The following is a 23,884-nucleotide window of genomic DNA, read 5'->3' as shown; positions in this document are numbered from 1 at the left end:
ACCGCTTCCCAGTCAGCAGGTCGACCGAGCCTCCCCCGCGCCCGAGGCTGAAAGGGAAGGGGGCGCAAAAAAGCGCGGGGCATGCTGGTCATTGTAGTCCAATCCATAGAAGCGGAGGTTCATTGGACTACAATTCCCGGCAGGGATCGCGCCGGGGTCGCAGATGCAGCGGTGTGAAGGGACGCGACCCTTGCTGCCGGTTGACTGCTTTATGACTAGCGGCTCACAGCCTGAAACTGTGGCCACAGCGGGCCGCGCTTTTCCTCATTTGTAGAGTGGGGATAGTGGCTTTGGCCCCGCCTAACACTTCGGACGTTCAGGGAGACGCGATGAGATCCATCCTGGGAAAGGCATTGCAAACTAAGGGCTAGAGGGTGACATTATGACTATTTTTATCCTCAGGGATGTCCTTTTTAAATATAGCGGATGCCTGTTCTGTGCAAAGTGTATGTTCGGTCCTGGACAGGTTTTGGTGATGTCGAACCTAACCCTAGGGGGAACCAAGAAAATAAGAAAGTGAGAGATATATGTGGTTAGAGGGCGGCTCCTCTGGCATAGCTTCATTAGAGGGACCGATAGGAGTCAGGGGTAGGGAAAGAAGAAAAAGGCAGGTATTGGAGCTGGCATTAGATCCCCTATCTTTGCTGTTCCTTATCCTTCATTCATCCCATCCTACTCCAGGGCCCCTCCGAGACTTTTCTCCTCTCCTCCACCCCATTCGTTTCCTTGGCCCATTCCCTTCTTTTCTGAAGGACCAGGCCCTAGGAGGTTAGTAAAAAGGAAATGAAGAAATATTCCTGCTTTTCCCCACCCATGTTCGTATGGGGCCTAGCAAAGAATAAAAGCAATTCTTCATAGGTGGATAGGTCCAGTGTCATTGACTCATCCCTGCAGGTGAATTGAGATGGCCAAAAATCAGGTCTGCAAAAGTGAAAAATGATCATGTACATCCCCAAATAAAAAATTACCTGGAATTCAAGGAAGACCAAATCGGTTATGTCAATTATGATATCAACCAGCAGTTACTTAGGTAGTTGGAGTGTAGTGGGGAGATGTACAGCCCTAGACACAAACTGAAAGGGTAAATGCCTCCAGTGGTATGCAGTTCCATCCCTTCCCTGCAGTCATGGCCCTGGGATATATGAGCATCAGTGTGTTCAGAAGGCTGGGTCCTGAAGAAGCCACTTGTGCTCTTCAGACAAGGGGTCTGATCAGGGACATCCTTTAGGTGGTTGAATATAAGAAGGAAGTGTATTTGGTTTAGGGAGGCTAGATAGACTGATCTAGAAGATGTACAGGGGAAGGTGGAATATGTCTTGAAGTCCAGGGGCACAGGGCTAAGGTCTGGAGGTACTCAAAGATGTCAGAGTACCATGAAGTCAGAGGTATCTGGTTGAGAGTGGGGGTACTAGAGCATTGTAGGGGGAATTGGATTGAGAAGGGGTGCTACAAATTATGGGGCTGCTTAGGAGTAGAGTCCAGGTTCAAGAATGCTGGACAAGATTTGGGAAGCTGGGGCCTCCTGAAAATGTCTGGTACCTCAACAACCTTTCCCATCATCCTCTGAAACCTCACTTCCTCCTCTTCTAGATGGCTCATTTACTCCTAGATCAGTAAACAATGGTTTAGCTTGCAACCTTCTCAGGTGTTGCCATGCACAAATATCCTAGAGCTCATTTACACCTCAATTAACACCTCTGGATGAATTTTTCTATGACTATATCACCAGGACTAACTTAGAACTCCAAACCTCAACACTTAGAACACTTCTGTGCCAGTTTTTGCTTAAGCATGCCAACCACGCAACAAAAATAATTCCCACTGTCAAATTCAATCTCTGTGTTTGGTAAAAGAGGAAGCTGTGGGCTCAACAGCCTCCAGATAGAGGTGCCAGGGGAAAGCAATCAGCAGGAAGAGTGAGAGCACCTGGGAAGGAAATAAAGGACAAGAACTTGTCAGTTCTCAAAGAGAGGAAGGTAGGTGCAGAAAGAAGTTCAAAGAGCTAGGAAAGGACATCCACAGATCCAGGGGAAACTACTGAGCAGAGGCACACAGTGTTTTCCAGCAGATTCAAATAGAATTGAGTAGTACTAGCCTGGCTTTGGGAAACTGTGTTCTAGACCTAGGCTGGGGACCCTGCAGTGACTCTTTACCTGCTAAACCATTTTACCTAGAGCCAGCCTCGAATTTCTATCAGTTTTCTCTTCTTACTTTTAGAAAAACTTGTTGAACTGTAGTGAATTTTTTCTGGTGATACTGAGGTTTGCCATGTGCCCTATATGATTGAGGTGCTGCCCCATCCAGCCCTGGAAGAAAGATACTGAGTAAATGATCCCTGTATTCAACTGGGCCTGTGCTCCTGAGCTGGCTTGTTGATTGCCCCCCCCCCATAGGATGAGGGGAGAAGCAAGGGAAGAACACACAGCAACCACCCACGCCTGCCACCCGTTCCTGCTTTGGGGCCCTTTAGTCCTGTGTTAGAATAGGGAGGAAGCTGTCTTCTAAATGGCCACCATCCTGTTGTCTAGACATAAAGGAAGAGATGTGGTCTCAGGGAAGCTGCAGGGAAAGGCTATATATACTTGGATTTCCTGTCAGAGGTGGAGTCTTGTATTTACATAAGTAGTAGGATCCTCCAGCAGAACCCTGTCTAATATAATTTACCAGAGAGCGGAATTCACCATTAAGTGAATTCATCCTCAACCCCTTTCCAAGGGGTAGTTATTTGGCAATGGGAAAATCAACATGGCTAATGTGGTATTGCAATGTCAGTTTCAGGGTAAAAGCCTTTCAATCTCATATTAATACAAGTTAACCCCATCTCTCCCATATATAAATACCTTAGGACTAACAGCTCATATTTGCAGGACATTGTCCAGAGTCAGGGGGAAGTCTGTGGCCTTATATTGAAGACGTCAACTTACCTAGAATGAAGACCATGTCCTTGACCTAATTAGTCCAGCATGATAAGCAGCTGAACTAAGTACCCATGGCAGTCAGAATAACAATAACAATTCAAACAGAATCCAGTACTTCTAGACATTGTTAGGTCACCTGCAGAGTTCTGTCCCAGTGATGGATTTTTGTGCTGGAACTAGCTTGGAAGTCACATGTTTTTTGCACTGTGGCTTAAATAAAATATATCTGAATTGTTTTTTAAAATGCTATAGTCTTGCTGTCATAGGTTGGGTACTCCAGGAAATAGAGTCTCTGAGATTTGCATGCTGAAGATTTATTGGTGAGTGCTCCTGGAACTACAATTGTGAGGAATAAGGGAAGCAGGATTAAGCAGAGGGAGAAATTGAGGCAAGGGGTCCAGGTCTTCATCCCCACCTCCCCGCCCCATCAACTGGTCATCAGTCAGCTATGAGCCCTCAGCAGCCAACACTCCCAGCAATTCAAGATCAAGGGTCTTGATCCTGAAGTGGAACCTGTGTGGTGGTACTCCATGTTGTCTGCTGCAATCGCCAGCTAGTACTTTTACTTCCCAAGTGTCTCCACATTTACTATTCCATTTTACCTACCAAGTAGCCTGTGAGAGAGACAGGGCCAGGTCGGGATCATTCTTCCACATTAATACACATGAACGCGCAGGAAAATCTAAGTCCAGAGAATCTAAGTCCTAGAGTCACCCAAGACTTGTCTCTGGCTCCCACCCAGAGTGATCTCTACTTAAAAGATTGTGTTCATTTTTTCTTACATCTAGAGTTTATAGAACTGTAAAATATAAGAACCCAAAAAGATAGTGAAGGCCAGGTAGTCTACTCACCTCATTTTAAAAGTAAGAAAATAGGCTCAGAGATTGGGACGATTTCGCCAAAATCAAGCTACGAGTCTGTGGCAGAGCCCAGCCTTTTGACTAGATTTCCTGCACTCAAGATCCAGTTTTCATGATCTCTGATGTGCTGAGCACAGTGTACCACATGGGAGCTACAGACATGAGCAGGTTATGAAATCCTCTGCCCTAGACGATTTTAGAATCCAGTAGGTTTCTTCAGGCCACTTTAATAGTTTCACTGAGACAAGTAGAGTGAAACTTTCTGTTCTAAGCATTCTCTCTCCTTGCAGAGACTAAATCCAGAAAAAAATAGCATATGGTTCCTTCAGAATGGGTAATCTATGTTCTAAACTGCCATCAACCAGATGCCTGTAGCACTCCATGCAGACATACCCAGATGACTCTTCCATTGACTCTCCCCAACCAAGATTCATTTCCAAACCAGTGTCATGGTAGAGATGACTAAGATAAGTGCATTCTTATTCTCTTGAAACAAGTTTACAGTGTTTGTGAGACATCATTCTGTGTCTTGGACGCAAAAATCATAGTTGTGTGGGGCAAAGGGAGTGGATTTGGGTTTACAAAGTCACAGATCTATCCTCGCTCCAAACCTTCCCAGTGTTATTCCCACAGCTAGGACCAAAATGAGGCAAGTCTACCTGGGGCAGGCAGAGGACATTTGCCCTTATATTCTTCAGCTCTCGTCACCGGAGTTTTCTAATCAGAGTGTGTTATGTGTCCCATGTTCTCACTCTCCAAACTTAAAACTTCTTTACTGGTGACAGTGATCACTGTTTACAGCTCCTTTTCTCTCCCTTCTGTTGGAGTGGTTAGTCCTCGTCACTACTTAATAAACCAGGTGAAACAAGGCAGACCTGACAAAAAGTTCTCTCCACCTCCCAGGTTTCTCAGAGAGCTCCCCACAGGGGTAGAAACTTGCACACATGCCTTACCTACAAAAGGAGGCCCCAGAGCTGTTAGAACACTCTGTTAAGAAATACCCATGGGGGGCTTCCCTGGTGGCGCAGTGGTTGAGAATCGGCCTGCCAATGCAGGGGACACGGGTTCAAGCCCTGGTCTGGGAAGATCCCACATGCCGCGGAGCAACTAGGCCCGTGAGCCACAACTACTGAGCCTGCGCGTCTGGAGCCTGTGCTCCGCAACGAGAGGGCGCGATAGTGAGAGGCCCGCGCATCGTGATGAAGAGTGGCCCCTGCTCGCCGCAACTAGAGAAAGCCCTCGCACAGAAACGAAGACCGAACACAGCCAAAAATAAATAATAAATAAATAATTTAAAAAAAAAAAAAAAAAAAAAAAAAAAAAAAAGAAATACCCATGGGAACATAGACCTTAAAAGAAATTAGACTGCAGGCTAGAAAATAATTTTAATGCAAAATAGAAAGGACCAATTCACTGTCATTTTCCTTGCTCTGGCCCTATAGACTCCTCCTCCCTGTGACTTTGAGATGGTAGGAGGAGCATGCTGTGTTTCTAGGGTGACTGTCCACGTGGGAAAGAGTCTCTCATGCTGGCAGCTTGCTCCCAGATCTGGAGGAATGCTAATGACCTTTAGATCTGGGAGTAGATGTGAAACAATAAAATAACTTATATCTAGTTTATTGCCTCTACCCATCCCATCGCCTTCCTTCTTACAGTCACAGGGAAGCTGCATCATCGTCAGATCCACAGGGACCCAAGGTCGTTTTTAAAGAACCTGCAAAATAAATACATAATGAGGATGGATGAAGTTAACTGGGAGTGGTGGGGTAGGGAAGAGGAGAGAAAAGCCTGGATCTTTGAAAGTATCTCCTTTCTGGTGAAGGAAGTGGAGCCTGAAAGGAGGAGGAGGAGGGAGAAGGGAGGAAGGAACCAGGAAAAATGCACCTTCTCTGCTGAGGGGCATCCTTTGCTGTTATTCATGTTGATGTTCTTCATGGAGATGAGGGTGATGCTGTCTTTCTCTCCATTGGCCGTGGAGCAGCTGGGGAAGGAAGAGAACATGGGTTATAGACAGAAGGAGCCATAGGGCAGTGGGGGTCAAGGAATTGGAGGGTTGTGAAACTTAACCTTGGTTTTAAGAAACCTGTATTTTGGTGGTGGACTATAATGAAATGAGTGTGTGCTTTGAAGCCCCAAAGACTTGTGTTTAAATCTTAGTTTTGCTACCTACTACTTGTGTGATCTTGACCAAGTTCCAAGCTCTCCTAAGTCTTAATTTTTTTAATGTGTAAAATGCAGTAATATCTGCCTTGAAGAACTCCTCTAAGAATTTGAGATATTACAAAAATTTCTACCATAGTGCTTGGCACATATAAGGTATTGAACAAGTGGTTCCTTAAATACGTACCTTCTTGTTTAAGGAGTATATTAGAATCTGAATTCCTGCACTTTTCACGAAGGGGTTATAGAGACTTAGTCTTGGGGCTGAAGTGTTCCAGTCCATCACCTGCCTGAGCCCTGGTCTCGGTGAGGCTGTCAAGATTCTGTGTGTGGGTGTGGGTGTGGGGGTGTGTGTGTGTGAAGGCAGGAAGTGTTGGTCCTTCTTGGAATGGGGGAGTAAGAGGTCAGTAGATGATTCTTCCCTTATACCTCTGACAGTCTTACCTTTCAGAGAGCCCCGAACTCCCAGGTTTCTGGGGATCTGTAAAAATCCAAAGGCACGGCTTGGGGGTCACAGGCTGTAACTCAGAAGCCCAATCTGCCCCTCAAAGCCCACCCAGTGGACCCTCCCATTTCCCCTAGTGGTGCCATTCCTTCCCTCAACTCCAGGCTGGGTGTCAGTTCCAGAATCTAGCTCTGGGTCCCTCATCAAAAGAGAGGCAAAGGGGGCCCTGAGGGTCAGGGCATGTACCTTCAGACTCCTTGTTCTTCCGACACTTAAACCTTAGACTGACCACGCTGACCAGGACGATCACCACAACCACCAGGATGGCAATGAAGCTGATAACACCTGAATAGGGAAAAGGATGGGGTGAAGGAGAAGTGGAGGACAGGACAGAAGAGGGCAACAGGAGTCCAAATTCCCTTCCCAGCTAAGTGCCGTGTAGACAGGCTCTAGGAGTAAAGTGAATTCCCCTTCTCTGTTGAATGAATGAGCTCTCCGCCTGCTATTTCTGGCTCCACAGCCCTGCCCCATCCTCCCTTAAGAACATGGAGCCCATCAGAGTCCAGAAGAGCTGAGTGGAGGGCCAGTGGAGGCTCCTTCCCACCAGCGTCTTCCTCATCAGCCAAACCCTCCTAAACCAAATGGACAAGATTTGAACTTGAGTCCTAGAGTCCAAGTCAGCTCAGGCGTGAGGTCCCCTGCCACTCCCCACCTTCTCCTCCCTCTCACCGAATGCAGCCACAGTGAGCACCGTCTCTGACGTGGGGCTGGGCAGGATGGTCGAGTCTTCTCTCGTCCTCAAACTCATGGTGGGTAATTTGGACGTCACATTGTGAGAGGTGTCTAAAAGGGAGTAGGGATGGGGGTATCAGCGAAGGGACTGATGCGGTCTATATGAGAAAGCTGGTTCCCTCCCACTTCCCCCAGTTAGAGGACTGCAGAGAGAACTCATGCCCTACCAAAAAGACTTCCTCCCACCCTTCAGAACTGGGTGATGTGGGATCACGTGAAGAGCATTGCTGGTTGCTCGTGTTCCTAGTTCCAGAGGACTTCAGAAAATTCAGGATGCTTCTCTCATTATGCTCTTCCCACCACACCCGTGGGGTCCAGAGGAAAGGGATTTATGCTGCAGAGATAGGGAGCCAGACCGGGCAAGGGGGAGCCATCTGTGTTTTGCCAAAGGTTGAGGCGGAAGGAAGGAAGGGCATCAGATGTTTGTCCCCAGGCACTGACCTAACAAGCCAGGCTGCCAGTTAAAGGGCACAAGTTTCTGGTGCTCTTAAAAAACGGTATGGTCGCCCATCTCTGCCCCACTTCAACACATTTACTGCAGGCCTGATTGCTATTCCACTTCCTTATCCTCACCCAACTCCTAAATAAGTCTGGAAGTGTAAAAAAGCCCCAGAGCCGAGGGCTGGGATGAGAGAAAGGGTCAGGGTGCTCTTCACTGTGAGCACAGACAGGACATACCTCTGCTTGTACTGTCACTGCTCTTGCCGCTGCTTGGGACACCTGTGCCTGCACCAGGAAACAGGAGGGCCCAGATGGAGGGTGTCCACCCCCTCCTAGTTTTCTCCCATGCTGCTGGGTGAAGACCAACCTGCCCTGAGAAGCGTGTAGCCCTTTCCCGCCGTTTCTGCCTCCCTTTCCAACATTTTGGGTTCTCCTACCCCCGGCTTACCCGTTCTATGTCTTTATCAGTCCTGAGTCCAGGCTCCTTTTACCTTCACTGAGACCAGTTCCTCTCTCCACTTCCCCCCCACCCCAAGCCGCTCTACTTCTCTCCCAAAGCAGGGTACCACTGGTGTGGATCCTGGCCTTGAGAACCCTCACTGTGGGGCAGGACCTGGGCTTCCCGAGGCGGGAAGAAGGAACCCAGCCAGACATGACCCAGGGTTTTTCACCCCCAGTCCCAGGTACTCATGGAGTCCTGATGTGTGCTTCTGTGGCTGGGACCAAGTCAGTCCCAGCAAGGACAGGGGTGACCGGCCACGGTGCTTGAACTCAGAGTCATGGGTTTACTGGCTTCCATGGAGACCTGTGAGGGCTTCTCTGGAGCTGCTGCAGATTAGGAAGCATGCGTGGTCTGCTTAGGGCCTCAACCAGCATGTGCGCAGGGAAGCTCTTTAGCCTCAAATCTGCCTTCAGTTCCTCTGGGCCTTTACCTCTGCAGTTCCCTCTCCCTGGGATATGCCCTACCACCCTCCACCCCACAATCTTCATCTGATTAACTCCTTCTTGGGCCTCAGCTTCAGAGATCACTCACTCTGGGATGTCTGGCCCCCAAGTCTGAAGTGGCTAATGTTGCCCGGGTTCCTATAGCACCTTCGGCTTACGCTCATCATGGACCTTCTCACCCTGCTTTGTAACCGTCAATATGAGGTCCTATTTGCTTGTCTGGTCCTCCACTTATCTGTATTGTCCTTTAGAGCAGAAACTGTGTCTGCCTCCTCGCTGGACCCTCCCTGGATGGCATCTGACATCTGAGTGGCAGAGTACCTGGGATGTCGGTGCTGGACAGAGGGCTTGAGTAGCTAGGCTCTGCGGAAGGACCGTCTCCTGCAAGTACAAGTGGAGGGCAGCTGGAGGTGGGGCAGGTTTGGTGACACCACACTCCCTAGCCCACCCGAGAACCCTTGGGCTCCAAGCAGATCTAAAGGGCTGGGCAAGGGACAGGGCTTGGCCCCTAGGCAACCACACTCACTCACCTGTCTGGGAGGAAGTTGGCTCTGTGGTTGGACTATGACTGCTGAAGTTTCCTGAAACAGATCATCTGAGACTGAGGGTCCGTTGCCTCCTATAGCTCCATCGGCCTCTCTCCTTTGCTAAGCTGGTATTTTCTAGTCTTTCTTCCTCCCTCGCCCCACGCCCCAACCTGTCATCTCTCTCCTCTCTCAAGGCATGTGAAAGATTAGTGCCAAAACAGGCCTGGAGCTCTTTCCACTTTTCCTCAGCTCCCAGGCCAGAATGCTGGAGTAGGCCCTGTGTCTTTGGTCTTACCCTGAGGGCTAGTTGTCGCGGGCTGGGAGTTGTGGCCTGCAAGAGAAAGCAGAACATGTAGACTAGCTTGGTGAGCCTTCTGCCCAGCCTTCACCGCCCCCGGAGAAGAACCCAGGCCTTTTGGCTTCCAGCCTCCAACACTAGAAGGCAGACACCCTTGGCAGTAGGCTAGAGGATGTGACTCCAGCTCACGGCGCTGGCTTCCTCTGAGACTGTGACTCAATCACACCATCACCACCACCTCATGGTTCAGTGTCCTAGAGTCCTTTCCTGTCTCTTCAGTCCTACATGGGTTATATACCAACCTGACACAAGGGCAGGGGAAGGTTATTCTAAAGTAGTGATACATCCAAGGACAGAGGGCCAGTGACCTGCCACGTCTAGACAAAGACCCAGAACTCCAGGTCTCTAGCTAATGTTCTCACTACACTACCATGGGGCCATCCCTTTTCTGTGAATACTGTCATCCTGGTCTTGCCCCAAGGGAAGGGGATGGAAAGATGTGGTGAATAAGATGAGGTGAGGGATTGGGGTTGGTACCTGGGCTGTCTCTCTGCCCCTCCAGCTGGAGGTAAGAGCCTACACAGGAAGCAAGTTCTGAGGTACATACAGGAGGCAAGGAAATTCTAGAATGAGCCACCAGTTTACTCTAACAGGTAGAGGCTACTTCAGAAATGGTCACTGTTAGCCAAACCCAGGGAAGAGGCAATTATCAGGAGGCCCCAGTCACAAGGCCTTGTTCTCCTTTGTGTGTGTGCATGAGTGTGCCTGCGGACCTCCATGCAGATGTACATGTGTGCTGTGTGTCCATATACGTGTCCCCTGTGTGGTGGGATCTGAAAGGTCAGGTTGTGTTTGCTCATTTTCCACAATGAAATCATTCTTGAAACCTGTGAACAATGTGAAAGGAAAACAACGTGGGGAAGTGGAGCCGCCCAGCTGGGTTCCCGTCCTCCACTAGCTGGGCTGGGACTGCAGCCGCTGGCCTGGCCTCCTGCTCCCTCAGCCCCTCATCATCAGGGGAGTACCAAGCCTGGGACCCCAGGCCCCGGTGAACAGAGGCTGCTGAGGGCCAGGGACCTGCCCAGCCTGGGGCAGCCCACTAGTTTATTTTCTTCAGCCACTGCCTTCCTCCATGGGGCTATCACTTGGATAGTGTAGAATTAATTGCTTCCAAGCCCAAGCTTGCCCAAAGCCAGGGCTGTGTTTTTCCAGGTCACCATCTCTCATAGCCCCATTCCCTCCTTGGGTGGGGCCATCAAGAGGGGAATTAAAACTTCTAGGTGCCCCAGCCTAGAGAGAACTCTTCCCAGTTGGGGAATCACCCTGGGTGAACATTTTTCAATCTGAGGCATGTCTTTAAAAAAAAAACAACCTATCAGTTATTGATCAAGCATATCTAAGGTACCATCTTTGTTCTATAAGGTGATCACTAGTTTTTTAGTGGGAAGGCACAGTTCACTGCCTTCCTGCGTTTATCTAGAAGCAAAACTAGTGTCTTAGAAGGAGTTCCAAAGTCACAAGCTCTGAGTCCCAGTGGCCTGCTCTCTCTTTGTCTCCTGTCTCCCCTCCCCCTACCAGAACACTTTGTCAACAGTGGATTCCTCTGTGAGTAGAGGAGGGACTTGGGGAGCATCTGTTTCTATAGGCCGGTCTGCCTCTGACCACTAGGCACAGGGATATCTTACTTTCCTGCCTTCCCTCCCTAATCCCTACCTGCTTCACTCCCTGCCAGCCTCTCTCTTCCCCCTCTTCACCACCACCACACTGTTTTCCTCAGCAGCGTAGTTTAATAGTTAAACTCATGGATTTTGGAGTCTGGCAGTCTTGAGTTCAAGCCCTGACTCTGTCACTTACTGTCTGACCTGGGCTTCAGTTTTCTCTTCTTTAAAATGCAAGTGATTTTAGTAGCCCAAAAGTCGTTGTGAGGTTAGGAAAAGGCACATAAAGCACTTAACACAGGGCCTGACAGTTCATGCTCAAGAAATTCTAAACATTTAAAATATTGCCCCCTTCTCTCCAATCCTCCAAGTTTCAAGTCTGCCCTGAATCTGTGTCTCCACAGTCACGTCTCTTTGTGGGCCTGAATATCCTCAGAAAGATTCCCCAGTCCACCAAAAGAAGGAAACAGCGAGGGCTGTGAGATCCTGGGATGAGCGGCTAGGATACTCCAGGGTGACTGCAGCTCAGGTAGAATCACTCAGGACATTCCTAACCCTGGGGCTTGGCTGGGACAGGATGGCACGTAGGGAAGCTGGGAGAAGCCTAGGTTTGTGAAAATGTCCCCTCGTGGGTCTCACCTTTTAATCTCCTCCTCTGCCATTTCTGAGGTTTCTACGACAGCCTAGTCCCCCAGCCCCAGATCAGATGTGTGACTCTATCCTCCCGGGAGGGGGTGGGGGGAATAGGAATGGGATGATCAGAGTTTTATCCCCAGTCCTTGGGCTTTTAGAAAAACGTCTGACCTCTCCAGGAGACAGAGCATTGGGGAACTTGCGTCCTCTCACCCACCGCCAAGAAACCGCCATCCTCCCTCCCCATCCAAATACTCTTGAACCCCCTTCTGCCGCTTTGAGCACATGCTCATAAATCCTCCACAGAGGACCTGTGGAGGGTGAGGTGGGGGTGGGGAAGGGATGACCAAAGGGAAGTTTCTGCCCTGTGAGTCAGAATCTCCTGGATTTCTCATGTTTCCCAGAAACCGCTCCCTAATTAGAGGACCCCTTATGAGCTGCTTCACAACTCATCAGCTAGCAGAGCTCTATCTGAGAAGTGTTGTTCCCAAGTCATTTCCTCTGGGGGTCATTTCATCTGGCCTCCTAGATGAAATGCGTACATCTTCTTTGGCAAATGGTTCTTTGTATCTAACCTGAATCCCTCTTGCTGTGATTTGAGCATAAAGTCAATATTTGGAAATCCCAGGTTGTTACTCCTCATATGAAAGAAGAAAAAAGATCACCTGTAAAGCCAAGGTACAGACAGTTTTGTGCTGGGACACCCTGGAAGGAGCTTTCCAGCCTCAACCTCACACCAAGACAGTCACCTCCCACATTTCAGGGGGCCAGCCTCTCCGGGGGCCCCAGTTCACCCTGGAAAATGTCCCACAAAAGAGTCTAACCATACCTCTATTTTACTGCTGCCTGGGAATGACCAGCTCCCAAGCCAAGTGATCCCCTTCACAAAAAGGCTCTGGAATTTCCCTCCGGGTGAGCGAAGCCCTGGATGCAGAGCCTGTGTGGTGTGTGTCCTGAAGGAGAGACAGGCGCCCAGGACTGCCGGCCGCAGGAGAGGAGCTGCTGAAGGACAGTGGCAGGTGCCTCTTACCTTGGAGCAGGAGGAAGCCCAGGATGGCCCAGCACAGCTGCGTTTCTCCGACGCTCCCCATGTCAGCTGGGTCTGCGGCAGGCAGGCAGCCTCTGTGCGGAGGCTCTGTCCATAGTGGAAAAGAGAGAGGGAGTGCTGGGGCGGGATGGGGGTGGGGGCTGACTCTCCAGAGCTTCCTGTCAAAGAATAGAAGGAAACAGATTGGGACTGGCTCCAGGGGCCCTGCTCAGCCCAGCAGCCCAGTTGAGGATGTAAGGCTGAAACAGCCGCGCCTGTGCCCCGGCTCCTCGTGGCCTGGCCTAGGGCCACCGTGGTCTCCTCCAGGACCTGTGCCCAAAAGCCAGCGATGGCAACCTGGCCCCGTGCCTCCTCTCTTCCCCTCCATGGGGATCCATCGGTCCCTCCGTACACCACCTGGAGGCTTTCTTGGAGTGTAACTCTGTTTCATTGAGCCCTATAGCTCGGTCCACCGGCCGCCCACCCTCTGTAGACTGAATCCTCTACTTGCCTCTCCCTCCTCAGGGCTCCGGATGCAGATGGCACTCCCTACATCTTTCAGGGAGAACTTACAAACATTATTGTTATCCTGAATAGAAAAACAAGAGGACCACGTTCTAAGCATCCCTCCCTCAGCCCTCCCCTCACACTGGGGTCAGGTGTTCCCTGTGCTCCAACAGCACCCTGTCGTTAGCATCCAGCCAGCCAGTTGCACTCACTCTGCAGGTCAAGTCAGCAGCCCAATGACCAGCAGCTTAAGTGAGCTTGGAGGTCTGAGTGGAGTCCCTAAATGTTAGGGTGTGTAGCAGCTGGGCTGAGAGACAAGGAATCAGGAGGCTACATCTTACTTCCTGGGATCAAATCACTGGGTGAGGGGAGTTCCTGGGGGGTCTCCTGGTCTCCAGACTGGAATAGAGGGTGGTGCATGCACAGCGAGGGACAGATTGAAGGATGGCTGGTCCCACGGAGTTAGTTGGGAACCCAAAACTATCCTTTATAAACTGTCTCCGGGGAGAGGAGAGACTGGTGGGCACTTTTTGTGACTTGGATGCATTAAAGCACACACATTCACAAATGAAATTATAGACAAGTGCAAAGAGACATACCAGAATTTATATTTGTGAAAGTCAAAGAACCCAAAGAGAAAAGAATGCCTTGCATGGGAATGATAAATATCAAAATCAACAAGATATTTATCCCTACGGTGAGAAGGAGGGGAGAGGTCAAAGAGTGGGGCTTCTATTTTATTTGTAATGTTTTAGTCCTTAAAATTTTTTGAAATCAATGTGACAGACTATTGAGATGAACAGAACTAGTGGTTGCGCCAGAGAGATTTAGTATATTATAGTCTGCGCTTTCCAGTGTGTTTGAGAAATCGCTTTTTAAAAAAAAAATCAAAGACAATGACTTCAAGGAATCAGTTGGGATAGAGAGCAGGAAAGTCCTGGTGGGGGGAGGGACGGGATTCAGGCACTGGCCAAGTGTCTGGGATCTTGTGGAGGAGGTACGGGCAGGCAGACCTAGGCTCCTGAAGCTGGCAGGGGGCATGAAAGGAGGTGCCAAGGAGTAAGATCAAAGCACTGTCAGAGTTGAGGGCTGGGCTCAGGGTAGTCCAGGTGTTCGAGGAAGTAAAAGCGCAGGAGAGAGCGTTGAGGCTGTGTGTGCAGAGGGTGTGTGCCCCGTAAGCCCCATAGACGTGGCAGCTCCGGGTAGGGACCGAGCTGGGGAGGCAGGCTCTCCTTTGCCCGGCTGGCCGCCAGTCCCGAGGGAGCCTTGCGCAGCCGGACAATGCATCAGGTAGATTCTCAGCTCACCCCCTCCCGCCAGGCTGGTGAGACTCCCCCCAGGGGCCCCAAGCCTTTCACCAGCCTGTGCTTCCCTTTTTCCCCTGTACATCCGGAGCTGCTTCCCCACCCCCTGGCCTGGGGCCTCTGTGGCCTGGGCCCCAGAGAGCTCTGACTTTCAATTTCAAGGGTGGGGAGGTAGGTATTGAGCTTTCCAGATGCCAAGAGACAGGTACTGGGGAGGGATGGGGTGGACAGTGTGACTCAGGAACTAAAGGGAGTGGGTTTGTCCTGGCCAGCCCTTCCTGGACCCCAGGTGCCTACCCATGGGGATGGCCAGGCTGAGGGTTCAGGGTTAGGGGAGGGGCTCCACCTCAAGGGTCTGCTCCTCAAGGTCCAGCTGGGGAAGAGAAGACTAAAGAGATAGTTTCTTGAGCCTGTGATAACTTCGCCAGCTCTGGGGCTTACTATTTGGAGGTTTGCTACCTTGATGGTAATCCCCCCAACCCCCTCTCAATACTTAGCAGGATAGAGACAGACAGAGGTAGGGATCATGACCCCCAGCTTTTGGTAGAAGACCCTGGAAGAGAACAGAGGTTGGCGTGGGGTCTCCTCAGTCCATCTTGGACAAAGCCAGGAATCCACACTGGGCATTCCCTCCCCTCCAGGCCCCTGAACCTGATTCTGAGTGGGGTGTTTTGGGGTATAGCTCTTGCCTTACTCCAAGCCTCTGGGGTTCATGCCTCCTCTTCCTCTCTCCCTCTCCCCGGGGTACACCCCTCTTCCTACTCTGTGTGTGGAGAGTAGTGGGAACGTATGATGCTGGACACAATGACTCCTTTTTCCTGGGACTTTAAGGAATAGCTGTTCACTATCCCCTGGCCAGGACATGGGACAGCAGCCTATGGTGTGCTAAGATTCCTGACCCAGGACATAAGATCTATTTAGGAATTTTGCTGAAGACCTGGGAAGAGAGAGCAGTGGGAGGGGACTTGGCAGGGGGTCGGGGTGGGGGGAGGAGGCAAACTTTATATGCCAGCCTGTAATAAAGCCCCTCTCTTTGTCCCTTTCTGAATGACCTTGTTGCCTTATCTCTGTTTTTTTCCACCCTCTGTCTCTGTCTCTCTGCATCTATCTTCACTTCTGTCTCTTTATCTCTTTCTTTCTGTCTCTCTCTTTGTATCTTTCTCATTCTCTCTGTATCCCCCTCTGTCTTTTTCTTTCATTCTCTCTATTGTTATGTGTGTTTATCTCTGTGATTCTCTGTCTCTTCTCTCTCTGTCTTTACTTTTCTCTCTGTCTTTCTTTGTCTCTCTCTCTCTTTCTCTCTCTCAGTTCCCTTTGAGTGTCTATCTCTCTCTATTTTGGTCTTTTTCTGTGTGTACGTGCCCATGTCACCCTCTCCACCTGCTGCTTCCCTCCCAGGCTGGCCACCATCCCTGGCTTTCTGCAGCTGTGAACGGCTCAGCGGGGCAGGTGCCCCAGAGGCAGCTTCCGGAGGTGCTGGGCGGGGCCTGGGAACCACCTCAAGGGGTCGGGCTGCCCCTGCTAACTGTCATTGTCACTGCCTTTGTCTTGCTGGCAGTCTGTATCGTGGTGGCAGTCCACTTTGGGCCAAGGCTGCACAAGGGCCATGCCACTCTCGCCACAGAGCCACCATCCCCAAAGCCAGAGGGCGGCATCTCTCTCACCCACTGGCGAGTGCTGGGCCGTCAGGACAGTCATGAAGATCCCCAGCAGGAACCTCCTGGCTCTGACTCCTGCCCTGTGCCAGATGGGCCCAGGTTCAGCATTGATGAAGTCACATTTCTGTAGGAGGGAGACTTTGGAAAGTTGGCCTGACCTGGCTCAGAACAAGAAACTGGACAGAGAATTAGGGCAAAAGCAAATTGGGGCCTGGGCATCAAAGCTTCGGAAGGGCACACTTGGACTTAGCTGGAGCTGCCCTCTCAGCAGAGTATTTATACAGAAAGCCCTGTTGTGGACCAAAGAAATAAAAGAAGCTTGAGTGCTGCTGTGAGCATTCCCAGGGCCCAAGTTGCCCTTACAAACGTACCCCCTCCTCTTCAGCGACCACCAGACCACTGAACCTCCCTCACTGAGTTCCTACTCCCGCCTCCACTCCTCATCTCCTCCCCTTTTGGTGTCAAAGTGAGTCTAGCTTGGAAGATTCCACCACCCACCCCACCCCTGTGCAGGGATGTCAGAGGCTCCTGGTAGAGGACCCGTCCCCACAGCCTGTGAGGGCCAGCCAGGGAGAGCCAAGGCAAAGAACCCAGGGGTCTGCCTTCTCTGAGACTCAGGAAAGGAAGGAAAATCTGTTACCCTTTACCTTTGGCTGTCAGGGCCCAGGTCTTGCCAATAACTTCCAAGGCCCTTAAAAACCCCAAGCACCAATCATAGCTCCCCAAATTGTCTTTGAATTGCCCCCACTATCTTGGAGCAAGACTCTATCTTGCCTTCCCAGGATGGGATAGAGGAAACTGGCGGTGGGGGGCGGGGCTCTCAATACCTCCCACTTTCTGTGCGCATTGGCCTGTTAGAACTAGCCTAGCATTTATCCCAGGACATTTCCCAGATCCAGAATCTTCCAGCTGGTGGGAAAACAGGAAAGGAAAAGGAGCTCCATGGAGGTTGTCTGGGGAGAGGAAGGGGTGGGGATCCCTGCAGCGGTCGGGACATGGAGACTGGGAAGATGCAGGAAGCCAGGAAGGCAGAACAGAGCCTCCCAGTGGCTCTCTGGAACAGTACCCCTTTCCCTGACACCTTTGAGCCTCACTTATGTGCAGTCAAGAACATGCAGACAGACATTTATGGAGGAACTTCTGGGTGCTTTACTCTGGGGAACACCTCAGGGCAACAAGTCAACCCTGGGGACTCTCCTCGGTGAGACCCCAGCACAGTCAAGGACTCTGAGAAATAACAGAAGATGAAGAGGAACAGAGACGGTGATTGTAATGTGTGCAGAGGACTGGCTTGCCTCCACTGAGACTGGTAAGAGGCAGCTCTAACGTTAATAGTTGCTCCTTCTTGTGGGCCCACTATGTGCTGGGCTCCAGGCTCATTCATGGACCTACAGATATTATACTGTTTACTTCTCATAACAGCCCTGGGAGGAGGAGCCACTGTTATCCCCATTTACATTTGGGAATATCAAGACACCCAGGAGGACACAAGTACTAAGTGGTGGAATCAGGATTTGAACCTGGGGCCATCAGACTCCATAGTCTGAGCACCATGTTGGGGGCTGGATGGGTAGGGGAAGGTTATGTTGGGGATACCCTTAATTCTGGGCTGGTTTTTAGGTGTTGGAATGACTGATGTGAAGTTGGGGGATCCTCAGGGGCAGAATGGCTGGCACAGTGGGGGAGGAGAGGAGACTGTTTCCCCCTTCACTCCCTTGGCTCTCTCTTTACTCTCTGTCATCCTTGGGAGCAGTGCGTTGCTTCTGGCCAATGTGTGTCGGTGCGTGGAGTTTTTTTCCACAGTAATACTGTACTCAGAAATTCTTATTGAGCATTTGTGATAAAAACAAAGATGGGAGGGAGGGAATAAGTCTTGGGCGGAATGGATAGAAGTGGCAGAAATGGGCTGTCTGGCCTCCCAGATGGGGGCAATTTTGCCACCATGGTGTCATTACAATGGCTCAGGTCTAACAGTGATGGCACAAAGTATGGCAGGTGGCCAGCTGTGTTGTCCAAGGTCCCCAGCGTATATCCCATCACCTCACACAAACCCTCTTCCCCCCGTTATCCAGGGGACTCTCATCCAGAGACATTTATTCAGTGGCCCCTGATTCTTTGAGCAGCCCCTTGCCCAGGACACATGTGTGTAACCGTCATGGCATCTGTGTGCTGGCTCAGGCCCCTCCCTGTCTCCCAAGCCTCCCACCGGAGACAAGGGCACTGAAAGGGCAGGTGGAGCGGGGATGCTGCCCAGGTCCATACCCTCAGCCCAGCTGGTGGGCTCTGTCTACACTGAAATGATAGCTACCACCCTATGGCCCTGTACTAGGATGAGGAGGGGTGTAAGGAAATGTGTCTGTGCAAGCAGATTTGGACATTGCAGATAATAATGGCCAGCCGCCTGTATCAGTCAGAGTCTGGTCAGAAAAAGATGGCATACTCATATAATCTGAGGAGTGTTTAAAAAGGGGACTACTTAGGGACTTCCCTGGTGGTTCAGTGGTTAAGACTCCTAGCTTCCACTGCAGGGGGTGCGGGTTCAATCCCTGGTCAGGGAACTAAGATCCCAAATGCTGCACGGTGTGGCCAAAAAATTAAAAAATAAAAATAAAAAGGGGACTATTTACAAAGGGCAGGTGTAAGGAAATTACAAGTGAGAGTGAGCACTCCAGATTGAGCATCAGTGAGGCTCCAATACCACTACCAGGACTGAAGGGGCACGAGGAGGAGGAAGTTAATGAGACCTGGAGATAGACAGGGTTACTGAAAGGGTCCTTTAGGTCTAGAGAGAGCCCACAGTGACCTTGATACTGTAGGGAGGGACCTGGGGGAATAGATACCCCAAGCTCACCCTTCCCTTCCCCTCCTCCCACTGGGGCTTCCCATTGACTGAATGTGACCAGAAACCAGAGGGCAAGGGAGCCTGTTGAAGCCATCCCAGGACAGAGGAGAGGTAGAGAGTAGGTCTGAGGGTCCAATGGAAGACACCTGGAAGATTCTTTAAGTTTACCTGGCATTTAGAGTTTATAAAAAACCCATACAGCCATAGTCCTCACAAAAACTACCTGGTGAGGTCGGTAGGGCAATGATTATAATCCCATTTCATAGATGAGGACACTGAGGCTCAGAGAGGTGAAACAACTTGCCCAAGGTCATAGGATTCATCTTGAGATGTCAAACTCAGGGACCTTCTCTGAGAGGCCCTCTATGGGAGGAAATGGCTCTGCTAGGCCTCTAGCTGCTGAAGAAAGAAATCCTCCAATCCAGAGTCTTGGGGATGGCCAGGGGCTCAGGGAAGGTGACCCTGGGCCTCAGAAGACATCCGAGCGGAGCGGGAGAGGCTGTTCCATGCCACTGATGAGGAGCTCAGGCTCTTGGGACAGTGTGGAGAAAACGGGAATCACCGAGGTCCCCACGCTGCCCATGGTAACCTCCCTTTCCTCCTGCCGAAGGTGCTGGAGAATCTCCTGTGACAAGGAGAAGCTGCTTCCATCTGCAGGTTCTGGAACGAGGGTGGGGGTGGGGAGTGGGGTGAGGGCCTCACACATTCCCACTCTAGCACACCCAGAGGACTTGCTGGGTGAATCCTCGAACCCTCCCTCTCCCCTACCTCCCTGCACCTCCTCCCTACTCCTAGCCACTGGGGCTAGAGTTTCGTGAAATCCTAGAGCTAGCAGTGGTTTTAGAGACAAGAGAATTCCACCCTCTTTCTTTTAGAGATGATACTCAGAGAGGGGCAGATATCTGCCTAAGGTCACAGAGCAAGAGACTGGCATGGCTGAGGCTGCAGCCCTGGTCTCTTGGCTCCTGGCCTGGGGCTATCTGCTTCTTCTAGCATCCCTAGATGAAATGAGAGGCCCCTAGAGCCCACCTCTTCACACTCCACCCGGGACCCATAGCCAAAGACCTCAGAAAGCAATCAGGTATCCCACGGTGGGGAGATGTGACCTCTCCTCTTCCTTCCAGGGGAGGAAGGGGCAGAGCTTGAATGCCCTGACCACTCGGGAAGACCTGGGCATGGTGCTGCCATATCTCCTGTTGACCCCCTGGGAGACCCCTGGGGCCCCCAGCTTTTCCTGCCCTTAAGTCTATCAAGCCCTCACCCTGGTAGACAATGAGGTGGCAGTTGTTCTGAGACTCAGGGGCAGCTGCCAGAATGTCTTCAAGTGTCCGGCAGAAGAGTTTGGCCTGCTCAAGCCGGTCCTCCCGGCTAAAGCCAGCTCGGCCATCCTGTGACATGGCAAACAGGGTCTGCAAGGGAGTGGCATATTCCAGGATACAGATGCCTGCCTGGAGGAGGTAAAAGGAAGACCAGACTCAACCAGGGGCCAGGCAGACAGACGCTGGACCCCAGTGCCACTGCTCAATCTGTAGGGATGGAGTCAGGGGAGGTGGCCACCTGATGGGGTCTATACTGTCTGGATGTCCTTTGCCTCTGACACCCCACTCCTAAATCAGGGCCAGGGCTGCGTTAAATTTACCCTTCCCAGATCCTCCTCCTAAGATTCTCAGGGCAAGGCCCACTGAGCTAGGATGTCAACTGCTCCAGCTGGCAGTCAAGTCTGGGGATGGGGCTTTGGGGTTCAGCCTTGGCTGGGTTCCCCATAGCCCATGTGAAATCCTTCACACATTCTCACGGCCTTCATCTAGGGCAGCTTTATGGTCAAGAGCATGGTATACTCAAGGTGAAATTGTCCACTTTCTCCCTGGTTCTCTGAGTCTCGGTTTCCTCTTCTGTAAAGTAGGGGCTATAACAGTCCCTACCCTACAGGGTGGTGGTGAGGTTGCAGTGAGGTAGTCAGATGAAGCACCTGGAATAGCACCTGGCATGCAGTAGGTGCTCAATTAATGTTACTTGTCAGTTTTGTCATTCAGAGCTCAATTTTGCCCAGCCCTGGGACCAATTGGAGAAACTGAGGCTCAGAGAAGGGCAGTGAATTTTTTTTTTTTATTTTTGCGGTACGCGGGGCCTCTCACTGTTGTGGCCCCTCCCGTTGCGGAGCACAGGCTCCGGACACGCAGTCTCAGCAGCCATGGCTCACGGGCCCAGCTGCTCTACGGCATGTGGGATCTTCCCGGACCGGGGCACGAACCCACGTCCCCTGAATCGGCAGGCGGACTCTCAACCACTGCGCCACCAGGGAAGCCCGGCAGTGAATTTTTATCAGGGCTTGGCCAGGGCCCAGAGTTCTGGGTCTCTAGGCCTGACCCCTCCCCAGAATTCCCACTTCTCTGCACACTCACCGGCTGCCCATTCTCCAGAAGCTCATAGACGCTGTTGGTGTAAACCCGGCCCTTGATGCCAGCACGGTCAGCACTTTGCTGGGGCAGCTTGTGTAGGAAGCGAATGTTAGGGTCAGCCACGCTCAGGTCGTCAGGCACCCCACAGTCCAACGGGAAGAGGATGTGCAGCCGGTGGCTTCCTGCACCCCGTAGCACATTGTTGTGGAACTGATTGTAAATTTGGATCCGGGCCTGGAGCCCTGGGGTGGAGAGGCCCAAGAAGTCATTTCCACCAACTGTGTCTCCCATCCAACTCAGGACAGAGACCCACATCATTGTTCCCCTCAATGTGTGGGTGCAAGAGAACCGAGGGGCCACTCCACTCACATTGCCTGGGAGGCCAGGAGGGGAAGAGCATGTGAGCATCCTCCCTGCTCCTCAACCTGCTCCCACCACCCCTTTCTCTCCCTCACTTGACCTTTGTCCAGATTTCTGTCAGCCCCACTCCTTCCCACCACAGCTTTCAGGGCTCTGAGAGGCAGGAAAAGTCCTGGGAGTTGACATGCCAGCAGGCCCATGTGCACTGAGCCAGGCCTCTAGAGGAAGCCCTGGTGTCAAGGGAAGGCAGCCATGAGACGGGGGAGAACCATGGCCTTGACCAGCAAGTCAGAGGAGTGAGACACGACCCGTGGGCTCCCAGTGGGGTAGTCAAGGGTCCAGGCTCTGGAGAGGCCTGAGTTCAAATCCTGTCTCCTCCTCTAACTAAGCTGTGTGACTTTGGACAAGTCACTTTATCTCTCAGAATAGCTGTGAAAACAGGGGTGATGATTATCCCTTCCTCACAGGGTGTGAATTGAAAGAGAAAGTGCGCATGAAGAGCATACAGCATGCAGCAAATATTTATTGAAAGAATTCATGTGTGACTTGGGACAAGTCACTTAACGGATCTAAGCTCCAAATTTCTTCCTGTCAACCAAGCATAATAATAACAGCCTTCATGCTTACAAGATTGCTTTGGGAATGAAATGGTTTGTTAGACATGAAAATGCTTTGAAAATATAGTGAGTTCTGGAAACACAAGGTTGTGTGTCTTGCTGTCTGTCCTGTAGATCTGGAAATGGGGGCAGAGAGGATGGCTCACCTGGCAGGATCAGCCGCAGGTACCCAATATAATATGACCAGGCCAGCCCATGAGCCACATTGAAGTTCCTTTTTTCACAGATTGCAGAGATCTCTGCTGGGGCCAGGCCCTGTGGATAGCAGGGTGGGGCTGGGGGGCCTCCATGAAGAACAACCAGAGTCCTCCTCCTCCTCCCCCCAAGATTACCCAACCTGCTGCCATTTGGCTCCGTTCTCTGCCACTGCTGAACCCAGACCATTATAGGCTCCATCCAAGGACCAGCCTCTAAACTAGTCCCACTCCCAGTACTAAGCTCAGAGCAGGTCACATTTGCCACACCTCCTCTTGAGCAGACCCTTCACCTCTCTTTGTGTCGTACCTGGAGGCCCAGGAGGATGTTAAGTGCCTGTGAGAGGCCCAGGAGAGCAAGCATCCAAGTGAAGGGCACGCCAGCCACGTTTGGGAGGGCGCTGTAGAAATAGCAGGACAGCAGCAGCAGGGCCCCACGGTGCACGGGGCAGCCCAGGCAGGCCCGCACAGCCTTCCAGTAGCTGCCTTGGTACCTGCAAGTGACAGCCAAGCTCCAGACCCCAGCCCAGCTCAGCCAGAGAGATTCAAGGAGGGGCAGGGCTGGGGGTCAAGGGACTGAGACATGTTGGGTGCCTAATCGCCATGGGTACTGCAGGGAGTCACCTGGAGTGGACGTGGCACAGCTCCTCCGCCAGACTGCAGCCCCCCTTGATCAGCAGTCCCATCTGCTGGGAGGCCAGGTGGAGCACCAGCCACTGGAGAGTGTAGTCTGGCAGCTCCCCCAGCCCCCAAAGGGCCACCAGGCAGGCACCTAGCAGGACCAAGGCTGCCTTCTGGGCCCTGTGACCCCTGGGCTGTGGGATGGATGGATGCAGACTGGAGTGGGGCATCTGTGGATATCAAGAAATCCATGGTTGTATTCTCCTCACTCTCTTATTGTTCTGGGACTGAGGCTCTGGCTGGGCACTTGCCCCAGCTCTATGTTTCCCTGGTGCCCAGCCATACCCAGAGGCTGCTCTTGGAGACACCTCGAGGGGACAGGCTGGGCATACAGCATCCCAGAGCTCCGATCCAAGAGAGGTTTGTTGAAAACAGAGCGGGTGGAGAAAGAAGTGCATGCGCCCCACATACACACCCCACCCAAGCCCAGTGAGACCACAGGTGTGGCAAAGAAAGAAGACAGTGACTACCCCAGACCTAGACCTGAAAGTGTCCCGTGAGGTACCACCCACCTGGGGACCCTTGGGGACCGGGGCTTCCCTCTCCCCACAATCCACCCCAAGAAGGACCTTAGTCAGCAAAGCTGAAAACTACAGTTCAGAGGGTAGGGACAGGGCA

At 51.6% G+C, this 23,884-nt stretch overlaps 3 protein-coding genes across 3 annotated transcripts; 1 reads left to right on the top strand and 2 right to left on the bottom strand.

The window, feature by feature from the left end:
• Positions 1 to 5,148: 5,148 nt before the first annotated feature.
• On the bottom strand, positions 5,149 to 12,832 carry ECSCR (endothelial cell surface expressed chemotaxis and apoptosis regulator). The gene is made up of 10 exons (XM_079702495.1): positions 12,708 to 12,832; positions 9,384 to 9,419; positions 9,092 to 9,142; positions 8,883 to 8,942; positions 7,854 to 7,901; positions 7,113 to 7,226; positions 6,630 to 6,728; positions 6,383 to 6,419; positions 5,663 to 5,759; positions 5,149 to 5,492 (listed from the first exon to the last, which is right to left on the bottom strand). The coding sequence occupies exons 1-10, from the start codon at positions 12,766 to 12,768 to the stop codon at positions 5,484 to 5,486; spliced, it is 612 nt and encodes a 203-aa protein (XP_079558621.1). The 5' UTR covers positions 12,769 to 12,832; the 3' UTR covers positions 5,149 to 5,483.
• A 2,487-nt stretch (positions 12,833 to 15,319) lies between these two features.
• SMIM33 (small integral membrane protein 33) lies at positions 15,320 to 16,326 on the top strand. The gene has a single exon (XM_079703020.1). The coding sequence runs from the start codon at positions 15,563 to 15,565 to the stop codon at positions 16,301 to 16,303; it is 741 nt and encodes a 246-aa protein (XP_079559146.1). The 5' UTR covers positions 15,320 to 15,562; the 3' UTR covers positions 16,304 to 16,326.
• A 3,158-nt stretch (positions 16,327 to 19,484) lies between these two features.
• STING1 (stimulator of interferon response cGAMP interactor 1) lies at positions 19,485 to 23,436 on the bottom strand (the record flags this gene model as incomplete). The annotated part of the gene is made up of 6 exons (XM_079703373.1): positions 19,485 to 19,675; positions 20,277 to 20,463; positions 21,418 to 21,656; positions 22,538 to 22,646; positions 22,896 to 23,079; positions 23,210 to 23,436. 6 exons carry the CDS (start codon positions 23,434 to 23,436, stop codon positions 19,485 to 19,487), a joined length of 1,137 nt encoding a protein of 378 aa, XP_079559499.1.
• Positions 23,437 to 23,884: the final 448 nt, after the last annotated feature.

The sequence above is a fragment of the Hyperoodon ampullatus genome (assembly GCF_949752795.1).
Source record: "Hyperoodon ampullatus genome assembly, chromosome: 4".
Taxonomy (NCBI): domain Eukaryota; kingdom Metazoa; phylum Chordata; class Mammalia; order Artiodactyla; family Ziphiidae; genus Hyperoodon; species Hyperoodon ampullatus.
The sequence above is the reverse complement of the archived record's forward strand: the minus strand, read 5'-3'. Positions and strand labels throughout refer to the sequence as shown.

Bases quoted from the DNA above. Each gene is read 5' to 3' on its own strand.
- ECSCR (XM_079702495.1), bottom strand. From the start codon at position 12,768: ATGGGGAGCGTCGGAGAAACGCAGCTGTGCTGGGCCATCCTGGGCTTC. The intron at 8,943-9,091 runs GTGAGTGAGTGT...TTGTACTTGCAG, and splicing joins GCCAACTTCCTCCCAGACAG to GAGACGGTCCTTCCGCAGAG. The intron at 6,729-7,112 runs GTGAGAGGGAGG...TTCCCTATTCAG, and splicing joins GCTCACTGTGGCTGCATTCG to GTGTTATCAGCTTCATTGCC.
- SMIM33 (XM_079703020.1), top strand. From the start codon at position 15,563: ATGACCTTGTTGCCTTATCTCTGTTTTTTTCCACCCTCTGTCTCTGTC.